This window comes from Malaclemys terrapin, chromosome 14 (assembly GCF_027887155.1).
Source record: "Malaclemys terrapin pileata isolate rMalTer1 chromosome 14, rMalTer1.hap1, whole genome shotgun sequence".
Classification (NCBI taxonomy): domain Eukaryota; kingdom Metazoa; phylum Chordata; order Testudines; family Emydidae; genus Malaclemys; species Malaclemys terrapin.
The window spans coordinates 40387973-40415614 of record NC_071518.1 but is presented as its reverse complement, the minus strand read 5'-3'; the positions used below and the strand labels follow the sequence as shown (position 1 = coordinate 40415614).

General features: G+C 51.5%; 1 protein-coding gene across 1 annotated transcript in view; it reads right to left on the bottom strand.

Annotated features, from left to right (window-relative positions):
* AARS1 (alanyl-tRNA synthetase 1) overlaps window positions 1-24850 on the bottom strand; it is a 39587-nt gene extending 14737 nt beyond the window's left edge. The window contains exons 1-18 of the mRNA XM_054048779.1: window positions 24781-24850; window positions 22496-22659; window positions 21427-21615; window positions 19616-19761; window positions 16862-17053; window positions 15745-15889; window positions 13627-13772; window positions 11599-11707; window positions 11329-11479; window positions 10602-10726; window positions 8455-8599; window positions 7516-7694; window positions 5785-5898; window positions 4583-4789; window positions 3136-3320; window positions 2948-3056; window positions 1739-1852; window positions 1079-1198 (exon numbers count right to left, since the gene is read on the bottom strand). Coding sequence (XP_053904754.1) covers window positions 1079-1198; window positions 1739-1852; window positions 2948-3056; window positions 3136-3320; window positions 4583-4789; window positions 5785-5898; window positions 7516-7694; window positions 8455-8599; window positions 10602-10726; window positions 11329-11479; window positions 11599-11707; window positions 13627-13772; window positions 15745-15889; window positions 16862-17053; window positions 19616-19761; window positions 21427-21615; window positions 22496-22639 — 2520 coding nt within the window. The 5' untranslated portion in view covers window positions 22640-22659; window positions 24781-24850. The remainder of the gene's footprint in view (window positions 1-1078; window positions 1199-1738; window positions 1853-2947; window positions 3057-3135; window positions 3321-4582; window positions 4790-5784; window positions 5899-7515; window positions 7695-8454; window positions 8600-10601; window positions 10727-11328; window positions 11480-11598; window positions 11708-13626; window positions 13773-15744; window positions 15890-16861; window positions 17054-19615; window positions 19762-21426; window positions 21616-22495; window positions 22660-24780) is intronic.
* Between the last annotated feature and the right edge of the window lie 2792 nt (window positions 24851-27642).

Sequence of the window (27642 nt, the reverse complement as noted above, 5' to 3'; positions counted from 1 at the left end):
ACTCCACCCCAATCCTGCACGGACCCAAACACTGGGCCAGCCACAGGGCTGAAAGTAACTTACAGGACTTACCGGTACTGCCGGAGTCCTGAGGGGCGTGGGCTCAACCGGATGAGGCAGGGCCTCTCAAGATTTAAAGGCCCTGGGGCACCGGCTGTGGCTAGGAGCCCCAGGGCCTTTAAATCAACCTGGGGCTCCCAGCTGCAGAGGTGGCTGGGAGCCCCCAGGGCTCAGGGGCAAATTAAAGGGCCAAAGGCTCTGGCCGCCGCGGAGCTCCAGGCCCTTTAAATCCCCCCTGCAGCTCCAGCGACCAGAGCTGTGGGCAGGATTTAAAGGGGCCGGAGCTCCCGCAGCTGCGGGGAACCCCGAGCCTTGCCGGGCTGGGGCAGGGATTTAAAGGGCTCTGGGCTGCCCGCAGCCGCGGGGAGCTCTGAGCCCTTTAAATCCCGGCCCCAGCCCAGCCGCCAGAGCCCTTTAAATCCCCGCCGCGGAGGCCGGTGCGGCACGGCATACTGGCTCTTGCCGGTACACCGTACCGGCTTACTTTCACCTCTGGCCAGCCAGGAGTGCAATGCAACCCTTGAGCATGTGCAGAGGACGATCTGTGTATGTGACCCAAGAGAAGGTTGTGCTGTACACAGCCTCCCCAATGCAGTCACCAGTTACCACATGGAGTCAGAAGCAATAACTACCAGTCCATTCAGCTGCAACCCATGAATACCCCACATCAGGCCCTCGGCTGGCCCTGAAGCATTTTCCAGGAACTAAGGTGGCTCGCCCACCTTTCTGTCCAACAGCACCCCTGGTGGTCAGCTGAATACATTTATTACTGTTACAGAGGACTGTCCAACCTCACTCCCATGAGGTAGCTGCAGAGGCATGGAGCAAAACAAACAGAGACCTTGACTGGAAAAGGTGGGTGCCAGCTAGACCCCCACATTTAGGCAGCGCAGGCCCCTTCCACAGGGAGGAGAGCAGCATACATTTATTTGGGTTGGGAGCAGGAAGCAGAGGCCACACGGATGTCCACCATAACCCCCATCCCACCAGCGTTATCCAGCTGGGCTAATGGGCTCACTCGTTTCTGGACGTCTGCTTTGCTTGTGCGGTCCAGGTCATCCATAACCTTCTTCAGTGCTCTGAGCGCCTCTCTCAGCTCATCCTTCTGCCACTGTGGGATAACTGCGGTAGCCAGTGTCTGGAAGCAGAAGAGCGGGGTTCAGGCTCAAGGCCTATCTCAACAGGAGGCCGAGGTTTCTATGCTCCCCTCCCTAATGAACTGGCTTTAAACCCCAAAAGCCACTCAAGCAGAGCACCCAGCAAGAAACTCCCTTCCCAACGTCACACATGAGACAGAGAACGAGGTGGCATTCGCTCAATCTGCAATGCACGGTCCACCTAGGATACTTCTGTGGCCTCCATCACCGTACTGTCCCAGTGCCTCCCAACCTCTAGCAGATTTAGCCCCTCAACACCCGTGTGAGGCAGGACAGGGCTATTACTGCTATTGGAATAGTGGGGACTGAGGCACAGAGATCCAGGGACGTTGGCAGAGCAGGGAATTGAACCTGGGTTTCCCAAGCAGCCCTTTAGGCACTAGACACAGGTCCCATGCACCCTTTGGCCCCAACTGCTAAGTGACTTGCTTTGATTTAAGAACCCAAGCTAAGGCATCTCACTCTTCTCTGCTCCTGCCAGTCTGATGCAATGCTCCTGGAGGGGCGGGGTCCCAACCCACCTCACTGAGGTCTGCAATCTCCTTCTGCACGTCCTTGTTGGGAGCAGTCTGGACCTTCACTTTGGCATCCAAGGCAGAGAGCGATTTCATGAGGCTGTCCGCATTCCTGAGTGCCTGAGAGCAGAATTCAGTTCTTAGCTCCATTGGAGGGCTACCGAGCACTGGGCTGTCCAACACCATGCAACAAAGGACAGAAATACAACCCGCGAGAGAGAGATGTTTCCACAGGGAGCTACAATGAAGATCTCTCAGCAGCAGAGCTCAAGAAGGAGGTGCTTGTCTATTAGCCAATCTCACACCCAGTACCTGCCACTCCCCTCCTAGTACTGGCCTATATCAGATGCTTCAGAGAAAGCCATTAAACCCCACAAAGATGCACCTCACTGACCCTGGGAGAAAACGCCCTCTTGACACCAGCTAGGGACCAGTTTACACTGCCCAGCACAAGGACTGGAACTCTTGTGATGTTTAGTCTTTGTTCACATAATTAATTGCAGCTGACAATATAGTGGTTGTCCCAAGAGCTCTGTCTCCACAGCTCTGCTCCAGGGCCGTGTTCTTTGTGCCATTTGCTCAGTAAGCGCAGAGAACACTTACAGATCTATCGTACAAGAGCTGAACTACTTTCCTGGGAAAGCATCATCCCATAAGACACCAGCCCAAGCATGGAAGTGCAGCCACTTCAAAACTAGCAGGAAGCATTTCTTCTCCATTTCTCTCACCCCTTTCACCACTCTTTGCCATCCTTCCTCACACCAACCTGGCTTGGCATGGCCTGGCAGGAAATCAGACACTGTAATCACTCCTGTTGCACTGCCAGTCTGACTGACACAGCTGGAGGGTGTGCAACAGTATTGCATGCAAGGCTCCCCAGCTCCACCCTCTGGCTGGAGGCCTGGCCAGGGAACCTCCCACACAGTTCTCCTAGATCTGCAAGGGCATCACTCGCTTCTCCCACCGGGCCTGCAGCTCTGAAGCTAAAGTTAGAAGCTGTAAATGCTGCAGGCACCTGGGGTCAAGTGCTTAGTGGTATCACCCCAGTGGAGTCAGCGGTGCAAGGACCATTTAAACCCAGTGGAGGATCTGGCTCTTAATCTTTAATACAGATGAAAATCTCTTGTCCACGATCAGATTGCCACACGCACATGCTCCAGGAGGCTACTCACAATACTTGGATTTCACAATGATCCCCCTTCTCTCTCCACTTACCTTCAGCGCCTCAGCACCAGTGATTGCAACTATCCTCCGGATGCCTTTAGCAATCGCTTCTTCAGAGGCAATCACAAAGGGGCCAGCATGGCTTGAGTTCTGCAGGTGTCTTTGGAAAGAACAGACAAGGTGAGGTGGCTAAAAATCTTATCACTGCCTCCCCATCCTCTTTCTGTTCAGATACTCACGTCCCTCCACAGAACTCGACGGAAGTGATGGAGCCAGCGGCGCTGGAGGGATCGGCCAGCATGTCCTCCACGGGGATGCCAATGGAGACGACACGCACGGGATCGGGGTAGGTCTCATCAAACACAGCCCGTAGGCCCTGGATAGCTTTTGCTGCTGCCAGAGGGCAATCCTTGGCATACACAGTCTGGGGAGGTCAAAGCAAGGGGGATCAGATGGGCACTGCCAGCACAGACAGAAATGCAGATACAGGTTAACAGCTGTAACCAAAGCATCAGAACTTCTCATCTCACTTTCAACAAGCAACAGTTGCATTTGTCTCTGGGTGAGCAGCCTCTACTCTCACACCTTCTCCTCTGAGACATAACGCCCGTTCTGTGCTAACCACTGCTTAGAGTGTTAGAGTCATAGCCTGACAGATTTTAGCATCCAAATTAGCCTATGGCTAATGGCTCATCAATGATCCAGCGACACCTGTGTGCTTTTCCAAACCTGGAGAACAGTGACCATGAGTACTCTACTGGCCAGCCCACCAAAGAGAGGTCATGTACACTGACAACAGGTGCAGTGAATAAAGAACAGCCAATTTATATTCTGGGAAATATTGATGAGGCTCTCAGAGTTCAGTTTAAACCTGTATTTTCCCATGAAAATAAAGCCACATCTTACCAGGAAATCTGAGTTTACACCAAAGAGGCCAACAAAGAGCAGCTCCTTACCCTCCAGTGACTGTGGTTCTTTGAGATGTTGTACTCAGTGTGGCTCTCACTCAATAGCAGTGCTATGAGAAAGAAGCCGCTCTGAAACACGGGGTGCAGGTATCCCTAGGATGGGATGCACATTGACACACACTTGAGGAACGTCTCTTGCTGAGAACATGATCCTCATGCTCTCAGCTTTGCAGTACCATTGCATCCCGCTCAGGACTGTGCCACATTACAGATCAACACTGGCCACCTCCAGACCCAATCTAACATGAAGGGCATGCAGCTAGAAGACAGAGAGCCAGCTCCCGTAGCAGGAGATATTCAGGTCATGTCTGAGATGAAACCTCTACCCAGGAAACATGGGCACAGCTATGCAGGGTGATCTGCTGTGAGGAGACAATGGGATCCTTGATCTGCTCTGGTCAGCCAATTCCACACTTGCTCACACTACACAGCTGACAGTCAAGAGGGTGGGACAATAAGGAACTGGGCTGTCAAGGCAGCACGTGTCTTTCCGTCTGCCCCACTCAACATCAGCATCATTTTTTCTGCAAATTAATGCCCTGATTCTCCACTTGGCCCAGGTTTAGGAGGTAGAGAAGGAGTGTGCGTGTAGCATCACCACCACCACCACCGGGGAGTGAGGCGGAGGGTTAACTCAATGGACCGAGCACACTGGCAAGCTGAGCCTGCGGTCCCACCATCAGAGTCCTCCAACAAGCACCCTCTCCCCTGAGCACACCTTGGCTTCCTTTATCATTTGGTTGGCACTCTCTTCTGTTTTCTTGATCTCCTGGGTGGACATGGCTCCCCTGGCGGTGAAGTCAAATCGCAGCCTGTCTGGGGCAACCAGGGATCCTCTCTGGTCGGCGTCCCCCAGCACCGAGCGCAGGGCAAAGTTGAGGATGTGGGTGGCAGTGTGGTTGCTCATGATGGGTCTCCGCCTTGGCTGCAGGGAGCAGAGGGAAAGCAATTATTAAAGGGCTCTGTTGGAGGGGCTGCCACATGCCCCCTGCTTACACACCGTTGGCCCAGCCCAGTGAGAACTGACTATCCATGGGACAGAGAAGCAGGAGGTTACAGCTACAAATCAGTTCTGCTTCAAGAGAAATCTGGGCCAATGCTGGATGGAGAGATCAAAAACAGCTTCTGTCTTGAGGCTGCTCTGGGACCAGCATCAAGGAAAACAGTCTCAATCCAGTTCCCAGGACCCCGGTCACAGAGATCATCTCCCCAACTGTCCCGCTGGTTGGCAGTGCTTGGTGAGAGGCTGCGGAGGGGGCGAGGCACAGTGGGGGGAGTACACAGGGCGTGGCAGGCTGCCCATGTACAGGAGAGAAGAAGATTTTACATGCTAGGGTTCAACCAAGTATCTTCTATCAACATTGAGACACCCGAGAGAAAGAAAAATTTCTTCAAAAAAGAACTAGATAAGTTCATGGAGGGACAGGTCCACCAATGGCTATTAGCCAGGATGGGCAGGGACGGTGTCCCCAGCCTCGTTTGCCAGAAGCTGGGAATGGGCGACAGGGGACGGATCACTTGATGGTTATTTGTTCTGTTCATTCCCTCGGAGCACCTGGCATTGGCCACTGTCAGAAGACAGGATACAGACCTTTGGTCTGACCCAGTATGGCCGTTCTTATGTCCTTATGTAACTGAAACCTCGTAGAGACCAGGGCAGCTGGACAATCCCTTCCTAGCCAGGATTTCACTAGTGCCCCAGTCTAACCCCCATCGCATTAACCCTTTAGGGCAGAACACAAATTCCAGCCGCCAGCTCCTGGGGGACTCGTGGCTCAACCTTAGCTCTACTAAATGACATGTGCTGGGATGCCCTGGTGGGAGCAGGCAGTGGCCTCAGAATGGTGGAAGAAAAGGAGACACCGATCTCTCATGGGAAAGAGAGATGGTGTCACTCACCGTAGCATTACTCTAACTCACCTCGTCAATATACAGACGGACTTGGTCTCCCACTTTCAGGCTCCCGTAGACCATTCCTATGTGAAGCACGTAGCCCCCCCGGATCTGCACGTTCTTCACCGTGAACTCCGTTTTCTGTACCAGATGGGGGAGAGCACAGACAGCAGGGGAATTGTTGTTATTATTCCACCCAGCATCCTGGATGGCAACTGAAAAGCCCCCAGAAGAGTAAGTCCCAGGAACACAGGCCTCTCTGGTAGCATGAGCAGCATGGTAGCATGGGTCGGCCAGCTCTCTCTGGGGACTGACAGTTGCAGTGGGAGTGGGGGACAAACAGGGAACTAGAAAATTAAATTAAGACCAAGGAGGAAAGGTGGCTCTGGGGAGTGCAGTGCAGAGCTCAGTTAAGCCCCGATTCCAATCACTGAACAATCGGCCATTACCGCTCGGCAGGTCAGGATCACGGACAAAGAGCCAAAGGGGGGGGCCTGCAGATTTGGCCTCCATCACATGTGAGCACTCGATCATCTGTACCGTTTATCTGCACACACCCCTGGGAGGCAGGTCAGGGCTAGTCTCCCCATTGGCATCGACAGGATTAAATTCAATAGTGCAAACTACTTCACTTTGGCAGGGAAAATAAATCAAATGAACAGCTACAAAATGGGGACACCTGGCCAGGCAGTCATATTGCTGGAAAGCACCTGGGGGGGTCCTAGTGGATCACAAATTGAATCTGAATCAGCAATATGATGCACTCGCAAAAAAGGCAAATGTCATTCTGGGGTGTATTAGCAAGACTGTGGTATGTAAAACATGTCCTGTGCTCAGCTCTGGTGAGGCCCCAGCTGGAGTACTGTGTCCCAGTCTGGGCACCATGCTTTAAGAAAGACGTGGACAAACTGGAGAGAGTCCAGAGGGGAGCAACGAAAGTGATCAAAGGTTCAGAAAGCCTGACCTATGAGAAATGGTTAAAGAAAGTGGGCAGAAAGGAAAGCTGGGGGTATGGGAGGGGAGGGCTTGATAACAGTCTTCAAGTTATGTTAAAGGCTGGTACAAAGAGAATGGTGATCAATTGTGCTCCATCTTCCCTGGGGGTAGAACAAGAAATACAGGGCTTAATCTGCAGCAAGGGAGATATAGGTTCAATACAGTATTAGGAAAAACAACGAGGAGTACCTGGGGCACCTTAGAGACTAACAAATTTATTTGGGCATAAGCTTTCGTGGGCTAAAACCCACATCAGATGCAAGGAGTGGAAAATACAGTAGGCAAGTATAAATACACAGCACATGAAAAGATGGGAGTTGCCTTACCAGGTGGGGGGTCAATGCTAGTATTAGGAAAAACTTTCTAACTCAAAGGGTAGCTAAGCTCTGGAACAGGTGTCCAAGGCTGGTTGTGGAATCCCCATGGAGGTTTTGAAGAACCGGTTGGACAAACACCTGTCAGGGCTGGTCTAGGTTTAATGGTCCTGCCTTTGCGCAGATGACCTCTTGAGATCTCTTCCAGCCTTCTATGATTGTACAGATGGGGAACTGAGAGCCTAAGTGATTGTCTGTGGTCCCTGTGGCTGAGCAAGGAATTGAAACTGGGTCTCCCACAGCCTAGGCCAAAACACTATCCACCGCACCACCCTTCCTCTCCCTCCCTGTCCCAGCCCCACTGTCTTTTCACCCCTCTTTCCCAAGAATGGCACTCAGGGAGTGGTTCTGTTTGTACGTCAGCACACAGGTGCCTGGTCCCACTTACATCCTCGCTGCTGTCGTTGTCCTTGACCAGGTAGCCCTCGTCATAGATCTGACCGCCCTGCTCGGCGTAGAAGCAGCTCTTGTCCAGCACTATGCCGCACTCCTGGCCCGTGGATACTTCCTCCACAAACCTCTTCTCCCTGCGGATTGCTTGCACAGTGGCCACTGGGCTCTCAAACTCTGTCGCCGGTGGGAGAGGCAAGGTCAGTGAGACGACAATCCCAGCCATTTACACATAGCCATAGACACACATGCCCAGCAGCCACTTCTGGAGTGCTGGAGCGATTGCTTAACAGTTTAAGACAAGATGTGAAGGAAGAACACTGAGTGGAACCTGCAGGGGGACATTTAGCTGGGGTGCGGAAATCGCTGGGGTGGTCAGCTCTGTGGGGCAGGGGCTGCCTTTGTGTTGTGTCCGTACGGCACAGAGCACAATGGGGCCCTGATCCATGACCAGGGCGCCTCAGGGAGCAGGCCCAGGGCTCAGTAATGGACCAAGATACCGGGGAATCCAGAGATGCCCAGATACAAAGCTGGGGTGAAAAGGAACCACTAGGGGGTCCCAATGATCAGGCAGGGAGCGTATGAGCTGGACAGTCCCTAGAGCAGCCAGAGAAATCGGTTCCCTTTAAAAGGTTTCCCTGTCTCCAAACGGTCAGTGTCTTCTCCTGCCAGGCAGTGGATTTGCCCCTCTGATTTGCACTATCCTCCACCTGCCTCTGTTGGCAGCTGTCAGCCCGGCATGGTTCTCTCTCCTCCCTCAGCCCTAAAGGTTGCCAGCCAATCACCGGGCAGGCGTGAGATGCAGGAAGACACAAAGGCACCTTCGCTGCAAGCTGCGGCAGAGTCCACAGACTAGCCTCCAGGCCTGACCCCATGCAAGACCCACGAAGCGAGGCTAGGAGCAGGGGAACCATTTGGAGGACACTTTGTCACATACCGTAAACACCACTGGGATCCGACGTGTAGTTGTATTTAGGCGAGTCGTCAGTCACCTCCAGTCCCCGGGTGCGGAGCTCTTCAATAGCATAGATGTCCAGCATGATGAGGTCTTCCGCCCCATCTCCCTTGCCCTGAGACTTCAGCTGAGAATGGCAACAGGTGGAAGTGTTAGGGGCAGGGAGAAGATCCCTTAGTACTGCCACAGGGATCCAATCCTTGTGCATCAGCTGGTTGGGCTTTAGCAGCACATGCAGGGCTGGAGGCATGACTGGGGCAGAAGGGACACCCGACATCGTGGGCCAAGTCTAGTCTATGCTGTAGCCCTGCATCAAACACACCGATATTCACAGCGAGTCTGCCAAGAAACTGAGGAGGCAAGAATCCAGTGGGATGGCAGGGATCCACGTTCTGTCCCCCTGAAGGCCACCAGGTGAAGGATGCTCTGAAGCAGGGTGACTGGCAGCACGACAGCACTTTGGTAGCAATCCCGTCCACCCACTGTGGGGCGCTCCCTGCACCGCTACTCAGCTACTGCCAAAGGGGGGGCTAGCGAGGGTTCTGCTCATCCCGCGCCTGCTCTACTGCAAGTCAGCTGCAATGCAAAGCAGCCAAGCTGTGAATCCAATACTGCACTGGCTGTGCAGGACCCACAGTGCCTAGCTCTGCGCTACTGAAGCACCCAGAAGGTGCTCAGCGGGTAGCATGAAGAACACAGCTGGATTTGTAGGAGCTTTGTCTACACTAGGGATTGGGGGCGGGGGGCTCCCGGTTTCTCTGGCCCTGGGGCAGCTTCCATGCTGATTCCAATGACGGGACCACAGGTCTAGGCAGAGCGCTAGGGTTCTAACCATCAGATAGCTCGGCTGCATTCAGAGCATGCCTAGATCACACAGCATGGCCTGAAGCCTGCCTACACCAGTGCTCCCACAAGCAAGGCTGCACCATCCTACAGTAACGGGGGGAGGGGGAGAGAGTCTCTCAGAAACTCTCCTGTAAATAAGGCCTATTACTATAGGGTAGATTAAAACCAGGGCATCTTGGATCTAGTCTCAGGATGAGGGTGCATGGAGCACTCTTGCACTGGACGTTGTAGAACCGAGGTGCAGTAAGTTTCCCCTTTCCCCCCCTTCATGCAGAGACAGGCGCTGGCAGGATGATCCAGGTGTCTTCCCAGTCCCATAAATGCAGCATTACATGGCATGAGTCCCAGATCCATGTAGAGCAGTGGTTCACAACCGGGGGCTGACGAGCTAGTTTCAGAGGGTCCCCGAACCCCGGCGCCCTGCAAGGCAGAAGCCCCGAGCCCCAGTACCTTGCAGGGCAGAAGCCCGGAGGCCTCGCCCCCTCCTGCTGGGTCTGGAGTTTTTAATAGCATGTTGGGGGGGCCTCAGAAAGTAAGATTGAGAACCCCGACCTAGAGACCCATCTACACAGAGATTGCTGTTGGCTACACCCACACTGTTATTCCTCTGTTGAAGAAGTCTTAGCCCAGCCTACAGAAATCTAATCAGTGAGTCTGCTTCAGGCAGCAATGGGATGAACACAAGAGGGCATATTTTCAGAAGAACCTGTGACGTGGGACAGATAGAGCCCAAGGGGGACACAGGCCAGAGCAGATGAAAGGCAGGTTTCCCATAACCACACAGGAGGAGGAGGTTTGGAGTCTGTGTGGACAACATGGTGCTCTCGATTGCTGAGATCACGAGAAAGAAGGAAGGAAAACCACACGACATCTGCACAGCCCCCCGTGAAGGTTTGTGATAGCAGGGCTGATTCTCATGCAACCTGCTCACTGTTTACTTCCGGGAATTCAGCCTTCAAGAGGGCAGTGGGGAAAAAAGCTCCATGAGAGCTGGCAAGGAGCGAGGCACCCTGGGAGGAGGCAGAGGTGCCCAGTGTTTCTCCATGCAAATGAGGCTGCACCCTCAGGATCTGCCCTCCAGCCAGACTTCTTGTGCTTTGCCCCAGCCTGCCCCAGGACCCAGCAACATGGCCCAGGGCACTCAGAGTCAGATTTTCTAGGAGACGCCCTGTTGTAAAGGCGCAGAGTGTTGTCCCTTTAAACCACTAACAAAGGAGTCTTCCCACACCTGTGCCCCCGCCTACTCCTTGTAGTAGGGTCAACACAGAGGGGCTGGTCTTTACCTGAGCCATCTTCCGCTCTTCCTCGAAGCCTTCCATGTCCACAGTGAGGCCCTTCTCCTCGGCAATGAGTCCAGTGAGATCCACGGGGAAACCATAGGTGTCGTATAACAGCCAGGCAGTGTCCCCTTGAGAGGAGAAACAGATCAGTCAGGTCTCCCACTACTCCTCCATCAGAACCCTCCCACCTGGAGCAAACCAGCTCCCAAAGGGCCTGGGACACTTCCTCGGCTAACGGGGAAGCCTACGAGACTCGGCAGTGGACCTTGGAGATATGCCTGGCTAATGGGCACTGCCAGTCAGCGGTCACAGTGCCGGGGTCACAGCCTGCAGGACACCCGTAGATGGATCTCAGTCCAGTCCCTAGCAGACAGCTGTCCACAGAAAGATGTCGCCACCCACCAGAACAGGAACCAATTGTTGGCAGCCGCATCAGAGAGCCCAAGGACTGAACAGGCCATGGAGACGGGATCATCTTGTAGGTCACAGGTGAGCCCGTGGCAGGATGGTGCCTGGGGGGGCTCACTCTACAGCTGCCCCCGCTGTGATAGAGGGCTTCAGTCTCCAGTACCATCAATCTGACACCTTTCACCCTGCTAAATTCACAGGCAGCCCAGCTGAGCCCTGAACGACTCAGTAGCAGATTTCCACCGGACACAGCTGGTGTGTCGGGGCAGGAGGATTCCCTGGAAGCCTCATTCAGCATGAAAGGAGTGAAAACAAACCTTACCAGGGATCGTTTTACTGCCTCCCAAGCTCTGGATCTTCCTGTCTAGGATGCGGCGCCCTCTACTGAGCGTTTTCAGGAACTGAACCTCTTCTTCATTGATGATATCCTTCACCATATACGGGTCCTTCTTTAGCTCGGGGAACGCATCGCCCTGCAGACACAGAAGTAGCAGCCATTAAGAGCAGAGATCAGCATCAGACAGTGGATGGAGTCTCCAACCATGCACAACCTTGGAGTCTCATGCAGTTACTGTGCAGCAAAGGGACCTACCAGCGACTGCACCACGACGTCGACCAGTGAGGCGAAGAAGCCCTTGGGGGCATTGAGCTTCTCGTGGGAATAGCGCACGGCCCGCCGGAGAATCCTTCTCAGAACATACCTGCAGGAACAGCGCAGAGAAAGGGGATCCTCATTCCGATGTTACACCCCTCTCCCCTCCCACCAGTGGGATCCACCAGCAGCTAACCATGGGCAATGCGACTGAGGGCCTCTTCCTCAGTTCCTCCCACCTAGTTTTGGAATCCACGCCCTCAGCTCCTGTGGGTGGGAGATGAGGTGCGCTGGAAGAGTGTGGGAAGCAGGACTAGAACAGCAGAGGGGCTAGGTGTCAGGACTGAGGGACATCAGCACAGCTGTGAGAGACACGAACATGCGCCAGGCTGCATCAGAGCCTAGGTCCATCAGAGGAAGGTGTAAAATCCCTACAGTAATAGATGGGAGATAATCTGCCCTCTATTAGTTAGAGCCTAGCTTCCACCCAGCAGCATAAGGTTTCACATCCCGTCCCAAAATGTTGGGATCAGTAATTATGATCACTCTGGCTATTCTTGATATCTGTATAAGTGTCCAATGCCTTTTTGAATCTTGCTAAATTCTTGGCCTCACAGACTTCCAGTGTTCATGAGTTCCACAGTCTAATTATGCACTGCGTAGAAAAATATTTCCTTCTATTAGTATTGAATTTTCTTCCTTTGAATTTTATTCAATGTCCCCTTGTTCTTGTGTTATGAGACACAGACACCAGAACTACTGGATCTACCTTCTCTAGAACAGTCAGTATTTTCCATACTTCTACTGCATCCCCTTTGCTCTCTCTCTTTGCTCAGGTAACAATCCCAGTTTTTCCAATCACTCGTCACATGAGAGTTTTTCCAGGCCATTGATCATTCTCATCACTCTTCTCTGACCACCTCTCTAGTTCTGCAATGAGATAGGGTGACCAGTGACAGACAAGGCCACACCTTTCATTTACATCAAGGCATTTTACTACTTTCAGTGTTATTCTCCACCCCATTCCTGACATCCTAAGTCTCACTGCTTTGACACCCAGGTCCCTTTCTAGGGTTGATCCATCTATGAAGTTTACCTCCTTTATTTTTAGCTTTGGGGCCTTTTTGACTAACCTTCACATTTTACTGAAATCTCCCTTTCTAAAGGTTAATGATGCTGTGTCCCTTTCTGTAGCCTACACGCCCCTTGGATATCAACACTAATTATATTGTGGTCACTGTTAGAGTGGCTCAACTCCTCTCCCTTCTTGAACTGGTGCCTGTGCATTCACTTAAAGCCGAGTTAAGAACGACCTCTCCTGTTGTGCTCTAGAACTAGCTGACCCAATGGGGCCAAGTTGGAATATTTGACCATTTCACATGGTTAGTGGGGGTCTCCAATTACTACCATGTTGTTCGATTTTGCTACCTCTGATCTCTCACCACTGCGCTCACTCAATCTCCTTTACTTGACACAGAGGCCTGCAGTATAGCCCTATTCATATATTTACATCCTTACAGCTTGGGAACTGCCTCCCTGTGGAGCAGCTGCACGTCAGCATTGAGGGACATTGGCCGAAGCGTGTGTGTGGCAAGCCCAGAGCTGGAATAGCAGGGGCAGAGCTGAATCTCAGGACCGAGATGCACTGGCAGCACTGGGTGAAAAGTCTGCACAACACTTACCCAAACCACAATAAGCCTGGCTCCAAGCCCTGCTATTGATCCCTTCCAGCCTTCTCAGTTACAAGGAAACAGGGCCTTGCATGTGGAGGTGGTTCAAATGCGGGATCTCCAGATGCCCAAAGGAGTGAGAAGACCCTCACTGCACCCAAAGCAAAGGGGGACATCACACCACCTCTGTTTCCAAGATCAAGATGTCAATGGCTGTAAGTTTCACCTCCCTCTAAATGGTGGAATTTCATCATCGCCATGACTGAATTGCAGCCTCTGGACACACACACCCGCAATAACGCCACTCTGGCTTCCTCCCCGGTTCAGTAATGCACAGTTGTGCCACATGCACTCTTACCCTCTGCCAGTGTTGTCAGGTCTCCCTCCATCAGCAAGAGCCACGGTGATAGTTCGGGCGTGGTCTGCCAGGACTCGGTATGCCATGTCTATACCGTCTACATCCTCAGCACCAACCTTCCCTGTGTACGGCCTGGCCCCAGTGCCCTAGGCAGAGAGAGGAGACAGTGGGTATGGAGAACTTTGCTGTCCTGCCTGATCAGAGAGACACACACACACATATGGTTAGAGACATGGCTCTGCTCGGCAGCATGGCTTGGATGACCCAAAGTCCACGGCTGGCCTTGCTCTCCTTGCTCAGGGCCAGTGGAGGCTGGGAATGTTATGGAGGCACCACACTCCTCTGGATGGGAGGAGGTTACCTCGCTGCTCTGCTCTCCTCCTCCCCCCCCCCCCCCCCGGAATAGAGGTTGAGTGGCTCTGGAAGGAGCCAAGCTCAGCTCTCCCTGATCAGAAGGTCACGCTGGGCACACGCAAAATGAAACTGCTTGGTTCCAGCATTCAGACAGAGCCCAGGTCAGCGAAGGCAGAGACCGGATTTGGAGTGACAGCTGGGACAGGGGCACGGCTGGTTTTGCTATGTTGGGTCACAGACTCCAGCCAGGCATAACCAATACAGCCAACAAGTCTTTCCCCCAAGCAGTTTCACTGCAGTCCCCATTCCATTTACCACGCTCTGTTGCTGCTTTCAGGGCCTGGCTTCTTCCTTCACTGACAAAGCCAGACAGTGTTCAGGCTAAGCCGCCTTAAAGGCGACCTGTGAAGAGAAACGGGTTTGTGGCCCTCTCTTTGTTCTTTTATGGTCGATGGAGATGGCCTGGGAAGGCTTTTCAGAAACAAGCCCCCAAAATGCAGCTTTTCTGACTGGTTTTTTTTAATATTCAAATATTGATCCTGTCAACTCATTGGCAGAAAGGACTCTGTGGACAACTGGGAGACTGGTAGGATGAGGATATCAGAAACCCCCAGTAAGTGAAAGCCTACTGGGGAAGGGATTTTTATCAGACTGTGAAACCCATGTGTTAACATCTAGAACGAGGGAAACGTTCAGGAGAAAGGATGTCTTTGTTAAAGATTCAACACCCCTCACCCCCACCCCCACTCCAAGGGCTAAGATTGCTCCCAATCCACAATTCAGAGTCCTCCAGCAAAATCAAGATGATCACATGGATATTCCGAATGAGAAAAGCAAGCAGAAAAACAACTCTTTTTGAAAAAAAATCTTTTCAGGCTTTATGTATCCATCAAAAAGGAGCATAAATCCACCCTCTTCTGCTGCACACCTTTCAGACACCACCCAGCAGGCCAGCATACAGAGATGGATTATAAAAGTCAAGCTACATAGCCCGGCAAGCCTTGGAGCAGGGGGTTTTAAGTAAGGCAGGTGACTGGATGCTGAAGTTTGGCTTTGGACCTAGTTTCACCACCTAGATCCCCACATTGGGTCCCCACAGTGTCTTTCCAGTTGAGAAGAGCTGGACGTGGCACCCTCCAGAGCACAATGAGACTTCCCCGAGTGCTTAGACAGGGTCGGGGAGAGTAATCAAAAGGAGAGATGGGGCACCCTCTCCACCAAGACTCCCAAAGGAGGGACATGCTGCTTCTACAAAGTTCCCAGCCTCTGCTGGCCCTGAGCATGACAAATGGAGCTTGGCCCTGAACACGGAGCTGTGCCATCTCAAGCCTACTGATCAGGTCTGTTTGTTTAAAATGGAAGTCCCTTTGAGTCAGGCTTTCTAGGGCTCTGAAAATCTCTTAGTGCAGTTAGAAAGCTTGCAAAAGGAAGGCAGCTATAGAGGGGCGGGCGGTGTCTCCTACTTTCAAAGACGACTAAATGGTTCATGGTCAGCACATCTCACATGTTCTCCCCAGATTCACTCCTAAAGCAGCAGCTACGGAATAGTCTAGTCTTCTACCCTTGCCAAGGTACAAATCTGCAAGCCAAGCGCTTTTAGGTTCATGACAGGTCGTTCTCACAGCTGCTAGGAAGTCACCATGGTCCCATCCTCTGGGACAGCTTCCCTGACTGCACGGTGCCATGCACACCTATGAGGCTATGCATAACAGGGGAAGCAGATACATTTTGATCAGGTTCAATGGCCCAGTCATGGATCTGTACCTTCTGGATGGCTTCAAAGTAGGGGATGAAGAGATCAGTGTCATAGTTGGACATCTTGTTTTGCAGCACAGACACCAGCCTTTCCAGACCCAACCCAGTATCAATGTTCTTCTTGGGAAGAGGTTTCAGGGTCCCGTCAGCCTCTCTGCCCAACCCCAGGGAGAAAGACAAACAGTCGTTGAACGGGTTGCTGCAGGGAGGTTGCCATCTCTTCCCTCATCCCCACATGACTTTAAATGATCCCATTGGTCTTATGAGGCAGGCATACACATGGGCCCCTGGGAGCCTTAATAAGAGGGTAATGAACAAGACACTCAAGAGCAAACTAGAACCAGCATAAACAAATCCTCCCTCACCCCAGAAAAATGGGCTGAATAAGTGTCCGCTGCCTCCCGTATATGGGGGTAGGGGGGAGCACCACCAAAGTCACAGGCCAGTGGCGGAATGGCCCTCCTTCCAGAGCTAGAACGAGGGAAAGGTCAGCAGCCTCAACCCCACTGATCAGGGGCTGTGATGGGAGATGGCACAGACGTGAGCCCGGTGTTCGGTCTGAAGGACTCTCACTGAATGACAGGCAGCTTGCAGAGCCTCCGAGCAGCTGTGCTGACACATTCTGCTCTCACTGCTCCATGACAGTCCTTTCACTCAGTAGCTGGGCTTGGTTATTTGCTCCCAATGGCTGCTTGGGCAGGATGGTTAACACACAAAATACGCTGTACCAAGTGACATGGGGCGCTGAGAGTGCAGCTTATCTGCGCGGGTGTGGAGGGTGAAGAAAGAGGAGTTTTAATGGGGCCCCCCTGTGCCTGACGAGGAACAGCAGTGGCGGGAGCTAGTCACAGGGCATAGGTGTTACCTCCCACTGTTTTTCTCTGTGTAACAGCAAATGAACTACAACCTCCCTCCTCCTAAATCCCAAATTTCACAATTTAACCATATTCCCCCAACACCCATCGGGGGCAGCTCAGAAGCCAGCTGTGGGGTTGGCGAGAACAGTTCACACTGGAGGGTGGAGGCTCCCAGTGCTGCGGCTTTCCAGAGCTGTCTTTTTACTAGAGTGAAGTGCTCATTCTCCATCAAACAAGAAATGTGTGGAGGGGGCAGGCTCTTGGCTCACCTGTTAAACTGTATGAACACCAGATTCCAGATCTCCAAGACATTGGGGTCATCTTGATTGACGAGGTGCGCGGCATCCCTATCCCCAATCCGGTCATAATGAATCTCACTGCAGGGGCCGCAGGGGCCTGTGTCTCCCATTTCCCAGAAGTTATCCTTCATGCTGCCAGGCAGGATCTTGCTCTCAGCCAGTCTGTACCAGGAAAGTGCCCGTTAAATTAGAGAGGTGAGAGCAAGACCCCCCCCAATTCAGGGGCAAACAAAGAAACCACCTTTTACTCGTTAAAACTCATTGAATGGATTGGAAGAGCCCACAGGCTTTTGAGAGAGACCCAGCTGAGATCCTGCTTTCTAACACCTACCAGTTGGACTTCCCATCCTAGCAGGACCAAACAAGTGCCCCCCACCCAAACTGACACATTCACAAGAAGCTCATCTCTCCTGGGGAGAGGCCTGTTGCACAGAGAATATTTTTAAGGTGCCACCATGTGCTTTTAAAACTGAAAGTGATCAATTTTTTACAACCTTCTGTCCTCAGGGAGGAGGCCCTAAAGGCTGCAGCTGGCCACTGGCCTTGGTTAGGCTTCATTAGAGGTTTTCTTCTGTGTAGAATGCCCAGGCTTTATTTAAACAAAGCTACAACGGGATGCACCTCAATCACTCCCTTTTCATAACGAGTGTCACCTCAAAGCACTTGGCTTTATGGCTCTGCCACCCAGAGAACATGATCTGTGATATGCTGCCTCGGTGAAGACCCATTGATGTGCGTCCATTGCCAAATAAGACATGCTGCATTTCCTTAAAATAAAATGCCATGTGAAGTAAATACCACCCACTGTTCCCACTGCAAAGTATATGGGATTTCAGCCAGCAATGTATCTTGGGCATGGTCATAAATTGGTTTCCATGTGGTTTCCGATTCCATTTCAGTGGTATAAGGCAGGGATGATTTAAATCACTAGTCAGGAAGACTCGATTTAATCATGGATTTCTACATAAAAGTGCATTCTTGTTGGTTGTTATAACCTTAATACATATTCTTCACAGGTAGAGGAACTTCATTAAAATATTCCCAAACTGCTGTCATTATAGGTTTTCCCTTCTAGTGAGAGAATGGTATGGTAGAACTCAAATCAATGAAGGCTACACTCAGAAAGGCCTCACGACTTCTGGAATATACTGCTCAAACAGTTTCATTTTTGTTTCTACTGCCTGTCCCTCCCTTCTCAAATTTATCTCCAGACATCTTCTCCTTGTCCAGATCTATTTATCCCCCAACAATCTTCTATTCATTCAACTTTTTGAAACTTTGCACTTTTAGAGAGAGGGAAGGGATTGACTCCGTGTACACAAATTTGCAGAGGGACAGTAGGGTTGAGGTCTGCTATTTCTCACCTCTATATATTATTTATTTATGTCTTTAAAAACATTTTTGCTGTTAACAAGCATGTTATCTCTGGAGACAAATCCACAGTTTGAAAACTGCAAAACTAAGCATCTCTGATGGTATCTTCTAGACTGGGCACTGAGTCCCATTGGGTCGATAGAAAGATTAACCTAAATAATCTCTACAGCAGCCCCTGGAACCCCATAAAATTGGGTCCCTAATCCATGAACTGTTGGAACTGATTTACAAAACTTTTCTTAAACATTACATGAATATATTGTCTCATACTATAAAATTAGGATTTATGATCCCTGTTCCGTGATGAGATATCTTTGAGCTATAATGTATCTTAATTAAAACTATCTTTAGATAGATTTTTCCCCTCAAAAAGCATTTTATCAAAAAAATCCGATTTTTTTTTTTTTTTTTTTTTTTTAAATAATTGATTTTTATTCACCCTGCTTTAAAGGTTAATTCTTTCACGGCAATGGCCCACTCTTGCTGATGGAAGAGAATTTGCACATCCTGAGTCTGTCCAGTAATCCTGTGCTGAAAGGATTCAGCCTTCACAGGTGCATCTACAATCCCAGAGATCCCACTTCCTAGCTGGCAAGGGTTGCATGGTTACGCAGGGTCAATGTTTTACTTGTTTCAATCTCTAATCGCCCAGGCTCAGGTGCCACTGGAAATCCAATCTGTGACTACAGAACAAAGCAGCAGCAGATCTCAGCTCTTGTAAAGGGCAGTAAATTAAATCATCACTAAATGGAAACTTCCCTTCCCCTCAAATTTCCCCAGCCTTCTCCCGTTCCAAACACCCATTCGAAAAGACAGATTTTGCAGCATGCCCTGGAAATCAGCAGATCCAGACTATTTCAGCCCAAGAGGAAAGCAATCCCCAAGTCACAGGCTCCTTGTGGAAAACACCAAGTCAGCAGCTCCCATTCTGGCAAGCCAAAGCAATTCCACCTCGAACGTTTTTGCTGAGCACTACTGCAGCAGGATGGCGCAGGAGTGCTCTATCAGGCAGACACATCCCAGGCCGTTTAGGGCTTTACCGATCACATCCTACACCTTTAACTCCATCTGGAAACCAACAGGCAGCCAGGCCACGGAGCATCAGTGTCACGTGAGTCATCTCAGGAGGGAGGTCAAAGACTGACTGGGCTGTGGGGAGTGAATTATTTCTCACCCCATCAGGCTGTCCCTTTAGGGTGTGGTTTGGCTCACTGGTGAGACAACGTGAAGCTTATTCTGCCTCAACCATGGCATGGGCAAACAAGGGACTCCAGGTGCCAAGGCTGCCAGGCCTGCACCTATCACCAGCACTGTTTTCATAAGAATAGTTATATTTTTAAATGCCCTTACCCCAAATCCCGCCAGATCTGTTTGCACTCAAGGTCTGGCTCTAATCCGGCTGCCTCGTTGCCACCAAAGTAAGTGACATAGAGTCTTTCAATGGGGATGCCAAACTCGTTGGTGAGAAGGTCCAGAGCCAGTTTACAAGCCAGTTCCTGCACCAGGAAAGACAAGGTGAGTGAGGAAAAGCAAAAAGATCTTCTTACCCATACAACACAGCCCAACCCAGAGCAGACAGGGGTTGAAGGCACAAACTGTAATGCCTCAGAATAGGCTTTGCACATCACAAGTCTAAAGTAAACTGAATAGGAAGCACAGGGAACACAGGAAACATCCTCTCACTGACTCCATTGCGTGCAAAAGAATTGAGGCCTGGAACCTACACAATGGATTGCCCCTCTCTCTAGACCCACTGCACATACCCCTTTGAACTGCCAGCTCTGCCAAACACCTGCCCCTCAGAACCTGAAATGAGCTGAAGTCTCAGACTTTTAGATAGCAAATAAGCTCAAGAACCGGAGTGCTTTAGCTAACGACAGCTGAAACAGGCAGGCCAATATTTGCAGGGGCCAGGAAATCCCCATACATCAATAAACTGAACGTTCCCTGGATGGCTTCATACAATCAGCCAAAGAATAAAAAATTAACACCTAGCAGGTTCCATTGTGATTCTCTCTTTCCTCGTTGATTTTTGGTTCAACTGTTATTTTAATCACCTTGCTGCACTTTGATCAGCTTTATGAAGTTCCTTGGCACAGCATTAACTCTTGAACTAAGCCACTTGCAAGGACATCACACTTCCCCATTTTATGCTCCTATCTCCTCAGCAAGTCCTTCTCACTAACTCCGGCTTGCACCCAGAACATCCGCTGGAACCTTGCCTCCAAAGTTCTAATGCCTGCAGTCTGAGTCACCTACAAATGAAGGGCTGCAGAAAGTGCACTGGAAAATGATCGTTCTGGATGATAGCCTGCCTAGACGCTAAAAGCCTGATACAAGGATTTGCTTTGCCTTTCGTAGCCCACTGGACCAGGAGACTTTAATCCAATTTAAAAATACTGGTTTATTTGTATTTTTTATTGATTCCCTATTATTATAAGAATGAATGTTGGTCACGCTGCTGTAGTGCTAACAAGATGTTCAGATAGTGCTGTGTAAGAGGTCATAAAAGTACAGAGATTAGACAGACAAGAACAATTCTACAGAGAGCTTTTCACATGCGAAGTGCTTTACAAACGTTAGCTAATTAATCCTCTCAACATCCCTGGGAGGCTGGTAGGCAGCTATGGGCTTTTTCCACCTATAAGAGTCCCAAGTGCTTTACTATCCGATGCTCAGATACGTTCTTCTTCGTTTTTGCATTTTTACTTTCTATCAAATCAATGGCCCCACTGCTGTGAGGTGGTATACAGAATTTTCTGTCTTAGGCAACTGACTTATGCATCTTACTACCATGCTCAGGGGCTAATTGATCACCAGATTTGGGGTCGGGAAGGAATCTTCCCTCAGGTCAGATTGGCTGGGACCTTTAACCAACCCTCTAACAGGCATAGCCAACCTAATCAGTTCCCTGCCATCACAGGGAACATGGGCATTAGTGGCATCTTAGTCACTCCCATTCTCTGCAAGCAGCACACAATAGTCCTTGTGTTAGCCTCCCAAGGACTGGTTTAACTGAGGTCATTCGGCTCAATGTAGAGGTATTTGGGTGAAGTTTAGTGACCTGAAGGTCAGACTAAATGATCTCATGGTCCCTTCTGGCCTTAAACTTCAAGAAAGCTCCGCTTAGATTCCAGATCCCCATTGACCTTGAAGCTTACCTTGAAGTAATCTCCAAATGACCAGGACCCCAGCATCTCAAAGAAGGTGTGGTGGTAGACGTCTTTCCCCACATCATCCAGGTCGTTGTGTTTGCCCCCAGCTCGGATGCACTTCTGGGTATTGGCGGCTCTGGTCAGTTTAGCCATGGGGTGGGAGGGATCAAGGGTATTGAGGAAAATGGGTTTGAACTGGGAGGAAATAGCAACAAGATGATTTAAACTTAAGAACTCACCTAGGCAGCGAGCACTCTGTGGGTCAGTATATGTGGGCCAATAAGAACATGCCCGATGCGTGTATTTAGAAATGCTGAGGTCGCCACTCCACCACACTAAGGCACCTTTCCATCACTCCTGCCAAACCAGGAGCAGTACTGGTGGACTCCCAGGGGTGCCGCATCCACCTGTCTGTGCCAAGGAGGACAATTATGCTCCCCCCTCCCCCCAATTCAAATAAAAAGACTACCAATGTTTTTTTAAAAACATGATTTGTTTGCTTGGTGCTAAGCGCCTGTAGTCTTGTCCTGACTGCCTGGGTTCTTGGATCAGGCCCTAGTGACGCAATGACAGAATGGGAATGAGGAAAATGCGGCCTGGTGCACAGAACGGAAATGTCTCTGACGAGCCCTCTGTGTGTGAGCAAGACTCCCCTGAGAAGCAGGGAGCAGTCTGCACCTCCACCAAGGATTCCGTATGGGGAGGGAGGGAGGCTTTAAACACCAACCACGGCTTAGCAGAATCATTGTGGAGAAAAGCTGCCCAGGGATATGCTGATTTAGTACATCCCCCGGGTGCCATGGCCAGACTCCATTCCCAGTCAGGGATGCCCTGCTCTGCGCCCTCCAGAGTCCAGGGACATCTTATCTATAATCATCACATCACAGCACTGGGAGCCCACAGCCTGACAGGGGAACTGTTGGAGCAATTCAGGCCCATTATATCTCACCAGAATGAATTTCAGTGTGATAAGTACTACCCACAATATACACGGCTAAGCACCCCTCACTTCTTTGCTCCTGCAGAAAGCACAGGACAAGTACCAAAGTCACACAGTCCTGGGAGAGAGTCCTACCTGATTCATGCCAGCATTGGCAAAGAGCAGTGTAGGATCGTCCAAGGGGATAGTCGCAGATGAGTGGACATAGGTGTGCTGGTGCTCCTTGAAGAAATCAATGAACTTTTGCCGGATCTGCCTAGCTGACAGTGTAGTTTCCATCCTGAGATCACCACGCAAAGCTAGCAAAAGAAAAAAGAGAACGCAGATGGGTGAAGGACACATTCTACTCAGTTTAATGGGACAGTCATGAATAAGGATCCTGGGGAAGGGGCAACTGGGATGTAATTCACCCAATTCTTTTGTCTGGGTCTCAGGAAAGTTCCGATTTTCAGATGTTAATTTCTAGTCTCACTTGTTTCCAGGAGTGATGTGAGAGACTCACTGTGCCATACATGGTACTGGGCTAAAGGATCACAGATTCCACAGCTTTAAGGCAAAACATCCCCTCCAAACTTGTGTGGTGGATACCAAACCATTAAGTCAGATTGAGCCTGGCTCCTCTGGGGAGGGGCCCTGAGTCACAGACACAAAGGCCTGCAGTACTGGTGACTCTGTGTTGTGGCTCATGAATGCCATCCAACAAGGATCACATTGCCTCGCAAACACAATAGACAGAAAATGGATTTTAAGTGATCATTGCATGCTCTACAAACCCCGAGTTAGGGCTGGCAATTCAGTAATTCACTTAGCAGGAAAAAAGGGAACAGATTGTTATAGTTTAAAGAAATCCTAAACACCAGGATGAAAGGAAATCGGGACTTAAGGATCCTGCACCAATCATCACTATCCTACAGCAAATTGACTCCCAGCCCTTCTCCCCAGAGAGCACTGGCAGCTTCCCGCTTCATGCTGCAGTCCCTGAAAGTGTGTATGGGAGAACTGATAAGCGAGGTCTACTCCAGCTGCCAGGAGACAGCAGGCAGATGTAGGAAAGGGGTCTGAATGGCTTCTTTCTGGCTGCTTCTCCAGAACCACAGGAGCAGCAAAGGAACCAGCAGCATGATTGTCAGTGCAACACCCCTTCACCATTTCCACCCAGGCCCAGATTCACAAAGGCATGTAGGCACCTAGCTCCCATTCAATCTCTAAATATCTTAGAGGAGCTGAGTCTTGGAGTCCATTCTGGAACCCTCCAGAGGAACTGAGAGAGAAAAAGGTGTCCCATTTTCACAAACAGGAGATGGAGCAGACTCTGCCTGTCCACCACTCAAGTCATTAGAGCAGCAGCCGCTCTGACGCTCTCTGAGCAAGAAAGAGGAGGCTGGGGTTGGAAGCAAGGGGGAAAAAGTTACATTTTTTTAAAAAAATCATTTTTGAAGTGCACTAAAACCCCTACTGGCATTTTAGCTGTCAGGCTGTTTCACTTCTCCCAGAGTGAGGATTTTGGCAAGAACCACCCATTTAGCAACTTGGCCAAAGGTCACATACGGAGCAACAAATTGAACCCAGGAGTCCTGACTTCCAGTCCCCTGTTCTAACCAATACCCCTCATAGCATATGCAAATGGAAAACGGGCTATGCCATGTTAAGCAGGGCTAAGATGATGCAACAAGACCCCAAACAACTACAAATAGGGAAACAACCCCAAAGCACCTGGCATTGGCTACTACGAGAAGACCATTGGTCAGACCCAATACGGCCTTTACGTTTTTAAAGTACATTTAACATGCAGGCCCAGAGGGCCTGACATTTGGGAGATCTGGTTTGAAGTATTATAGGCAAAAAGCTGCACTCAGCTCTACTCCAGAATGCCATGGCCAGGGTAGTACCGGAGCCACGCCATGTGCGGCACTGATACAGGCTCCCTGTGTGCCAGGAGGTCCCGCATCCCCGCCCCGCAGCAGGTCTCCCCAGCCCTTCTGACGTGATGGGGCGCCCACCCCTGCGCCCACGTGGCACGACTCCCAGGGCACATGGAGCCCCAGGCCCCGCCACCCGGAGCCACGCCATGTGCGGCACTGATACAGGCTCCCTGTGTGCCAGGAGGTCCCGCATCCCCGCCCCGCAGCAGGTCTCCCCAGCCCTTCTGACGTGATGGGGCGCCCACCCCTGCGCCCACGTGGCACGACTCCCAGGGCACATGGAGCCCCAGGCCCCGCCACCCTGAGCCAGACTCCCAGCATCCCCTGCGGCTGTGGCCCTAGAGCACCAACCCCAGGGGATGCTGGGAAAATGGCTCAGGAAATGGGGCACCGGGGTAAGGGGGGGGGGCTGCTCCCTGCCGGCACGATGTAGCCCAGTCCGGTCTCCCCTCCCCCGCCCCCAGAGCCAGCCCCCCCCCCGGGCCTGCCAGGCTTTACCTCTGCCCCGCACCGCCACCAGCAGCACCGCCGCGCCTCGCCGCGCAACCTAACCCGCTGCAACCTCCGCCCCGCCCCCACACCACCCTCGGCGCGGGCGCCGGCCAGCGATTGGTCTGTACCGCTGACAGTCACCCGCGGGGCCCTGGGGCGGCGGGTTTGTGACGTCACGTGGAAGGGGCGGTGAGGCGGCTGATGCAACGCAGTGAAACGGCCTCTCGTGGGGGAGGGGACAGGGCCGCCATCTTAGTTTCGCGCTGGGCGGGGCCCGCTGGGAGAGAGGGGCCTGGCGGGGTCCAGGCTCCCCCTGAGGCGGGCGCTGCCCGGCCTGCCCTCGGGTCCTACAGGCTCGCCAACCGTTCAGCTGTCAGGCCAGGCCCCTCAATCGGCGTTAATTCGTTTCCCAGCCCCACCAGCAAACTGCCCTCGGTGCCATGTCCCTGCCCGGCTTCTCCGAGCCCCGGTGTCCCGGTGGGGACGCGGTCGGCTCCGGACAGGGTGTCGGCGTCGCGGTTAGACAAGAGACAGCAAGGCACCGGGCTGGCATTGCAAGGCACCGGGCTGGCATTGCAAGGCACTGGGCTGGCATTGCAAGGCACCGGGCTGGCATTGCAAGGCACCGGACTGGCATTGCAAGGCACCGGACTGGCATTGCAAGGCACCGGACTGGCATTGCAAGGAACGAAGTACCTTAGCCAAGCCTGAGTGTATGTGTGCGAGAGCAGAACGGAGCCTCAAAACTCGCCAAGAGTTCAAAGCTCATGCCAGGATCCCAACGTGGGGTGACGCCATGGACCCGTACCATTGAAATACCAGCATTCAACTGTTCAGCTACATCACTCACAGGAAGTTACACTAGGGGCAACGAGCAGAGAATCCAGACATTGCCCCTCAGTAACGGGGAATTGAAAGGAGGTTGTCTGTGAGTAAATACGATCCACTAGAGAAGAATTTCAGCTACTTTCCCGTCTTCAGAGAAGCAGCCGTGTTAGTCTGTATCCGCAAAAAGAACAGGAGTACTTGTGGCACCTTAGAGACTAACAAATTTATTAGAGCATAAGCTTTCGTGACCCAGCCCTCCCAGTCTTTATTTAGGCAAGACATTAAAAATCATGATCTTCATAAAGATACTGGATTTATGATTAATTACAACAACCTGCAACCCACTAAGCTCCCCGTTTGTCCTGGGATTCCAAGGGAGTTAATGGGCTACTTCACCTTGAATGGTCCCCTTGAAGATGTGCTAACTACTTGTGCTAAACTATCTGTTAGATCTAGTGTTTAGCTGTGACACTTGGCCTTGGCTACACTTGCAGATGTACAGCGCTGTGAGTTAAACCTGACTTCATGCAGCTGAGTAGGGAAAGCGCTGCAGTCTGTCCACACTGACAGCTGCCCAGCGCACTGTCGTGGCCACATTTGCGGTAATTGCAGCACTATTGGGAGCGGTGCATTATGGGCAGCTATCCCACAGAGCACCTTTTCCCATTCTGGCGCCGTGGGTTGTGTGAAGGGGGCGTGGGTGCAGGGGATTCTGGGTCCTGTCCCAATGCCCCGTGATGCATCGCTTCGCATCCCAGAAATCCCTTTGTTTCCGTCCACCTTTGGCGCCATCTTTCAACGGTTTCTGTGCAGCGCGATCTGTCTGCGGGAAATGGAGTCTGAACTGCTGAGGCGTATGCTGACGAGTCTTGCCAGCACGTCACGTTTGGCTGTGGAGCTATTCCTTAAGATCCAAAGTGACAGTGAGAGTGAGGGTGAGGAGTCCGATGATGCTATCGAGCCGCGTAATGCGTATGACACGAAATTGCTTGTGGCATTCACGGACATGCTCAGCACTGTGGAACGCCGCTTTTGGGCTCGGGAAACAAGCACCGAGTGGTGGGATCACATCGTCATGGAAGTCTGGGATGACGAGCAGTGGCTGCAGAACTTTCGGATGAGAAAAGCCACTTTCATGGGACTGTGTGAGGAGCTTGCCCCCACCCTGCGGTGCAAGGACACGAGATTGAGAGCTGCCCTGCCAGTGGAGAAGCGGGTGGCTATTGCAATCTGGAAGCTGGCAACTCCAGACAGCTACCGGTCGGTCGCAAACCAGTTTGGAGTGGGAAGGTCAACTGTTCAGGAAGATGCAGGCCGGGACTTTTTTCCCAGAGCGGAAGATCACAGTAGGGGAAGTTGAAATGCCCATTGTGATCCTTGGAGATCCCGCTTACCTGTTAATGCCGTGGCTCATGAAACCCTACACAGGGAGCCTTGACAACAGCAAGGAACGGTTCAACTACAGGCTGAGCCGGTGCCGAATGACTGTGGAGTGTACCTTTGGCAGTTTAAAGGGCCGCTGGCGATCTCTGTATGGGAAGCTGGACTTGGCCGAAAACAGCGTCACCGCGGTTATATCTGCGTGCTGTGCCCTCCATAATATTTGGGAAGGGAAGGGTGAAAGCTTCACTCAGGCATGGACCGCCGAGGTTCAACACCTGGAGGCTGAATTTGCACAGCCAGAGAGCAGGGCTATTACAGGGACCCAGCGCGGGGCTGCAAGGATTAGGGATGCCTTGAGGGAGCAATTTGAGGCTGAAAACTAGCAGTGATATCTGGTGCCCTGCACGGGAGTGAAGTGCAGTAGTTCCAATCTTTAGGAATCAGAGTCTGCTTAGCAGACAAGCAGACTTGCAGTGCCTGTTTATTTCCTGGGCTAAGGAGTCTTTTACTTTATGCAATAATAAAGAATGTTTTCAAAGCCAAAGAATCCATTTATTGAAAAGAAAAAAATTATTTATTGAAAAGAAACAAGGGGGTGGAGTGGGGAACGGTACAATCACTGATTCGCGTATGTCCTTTCTGGTGTGCTGTGCAGTG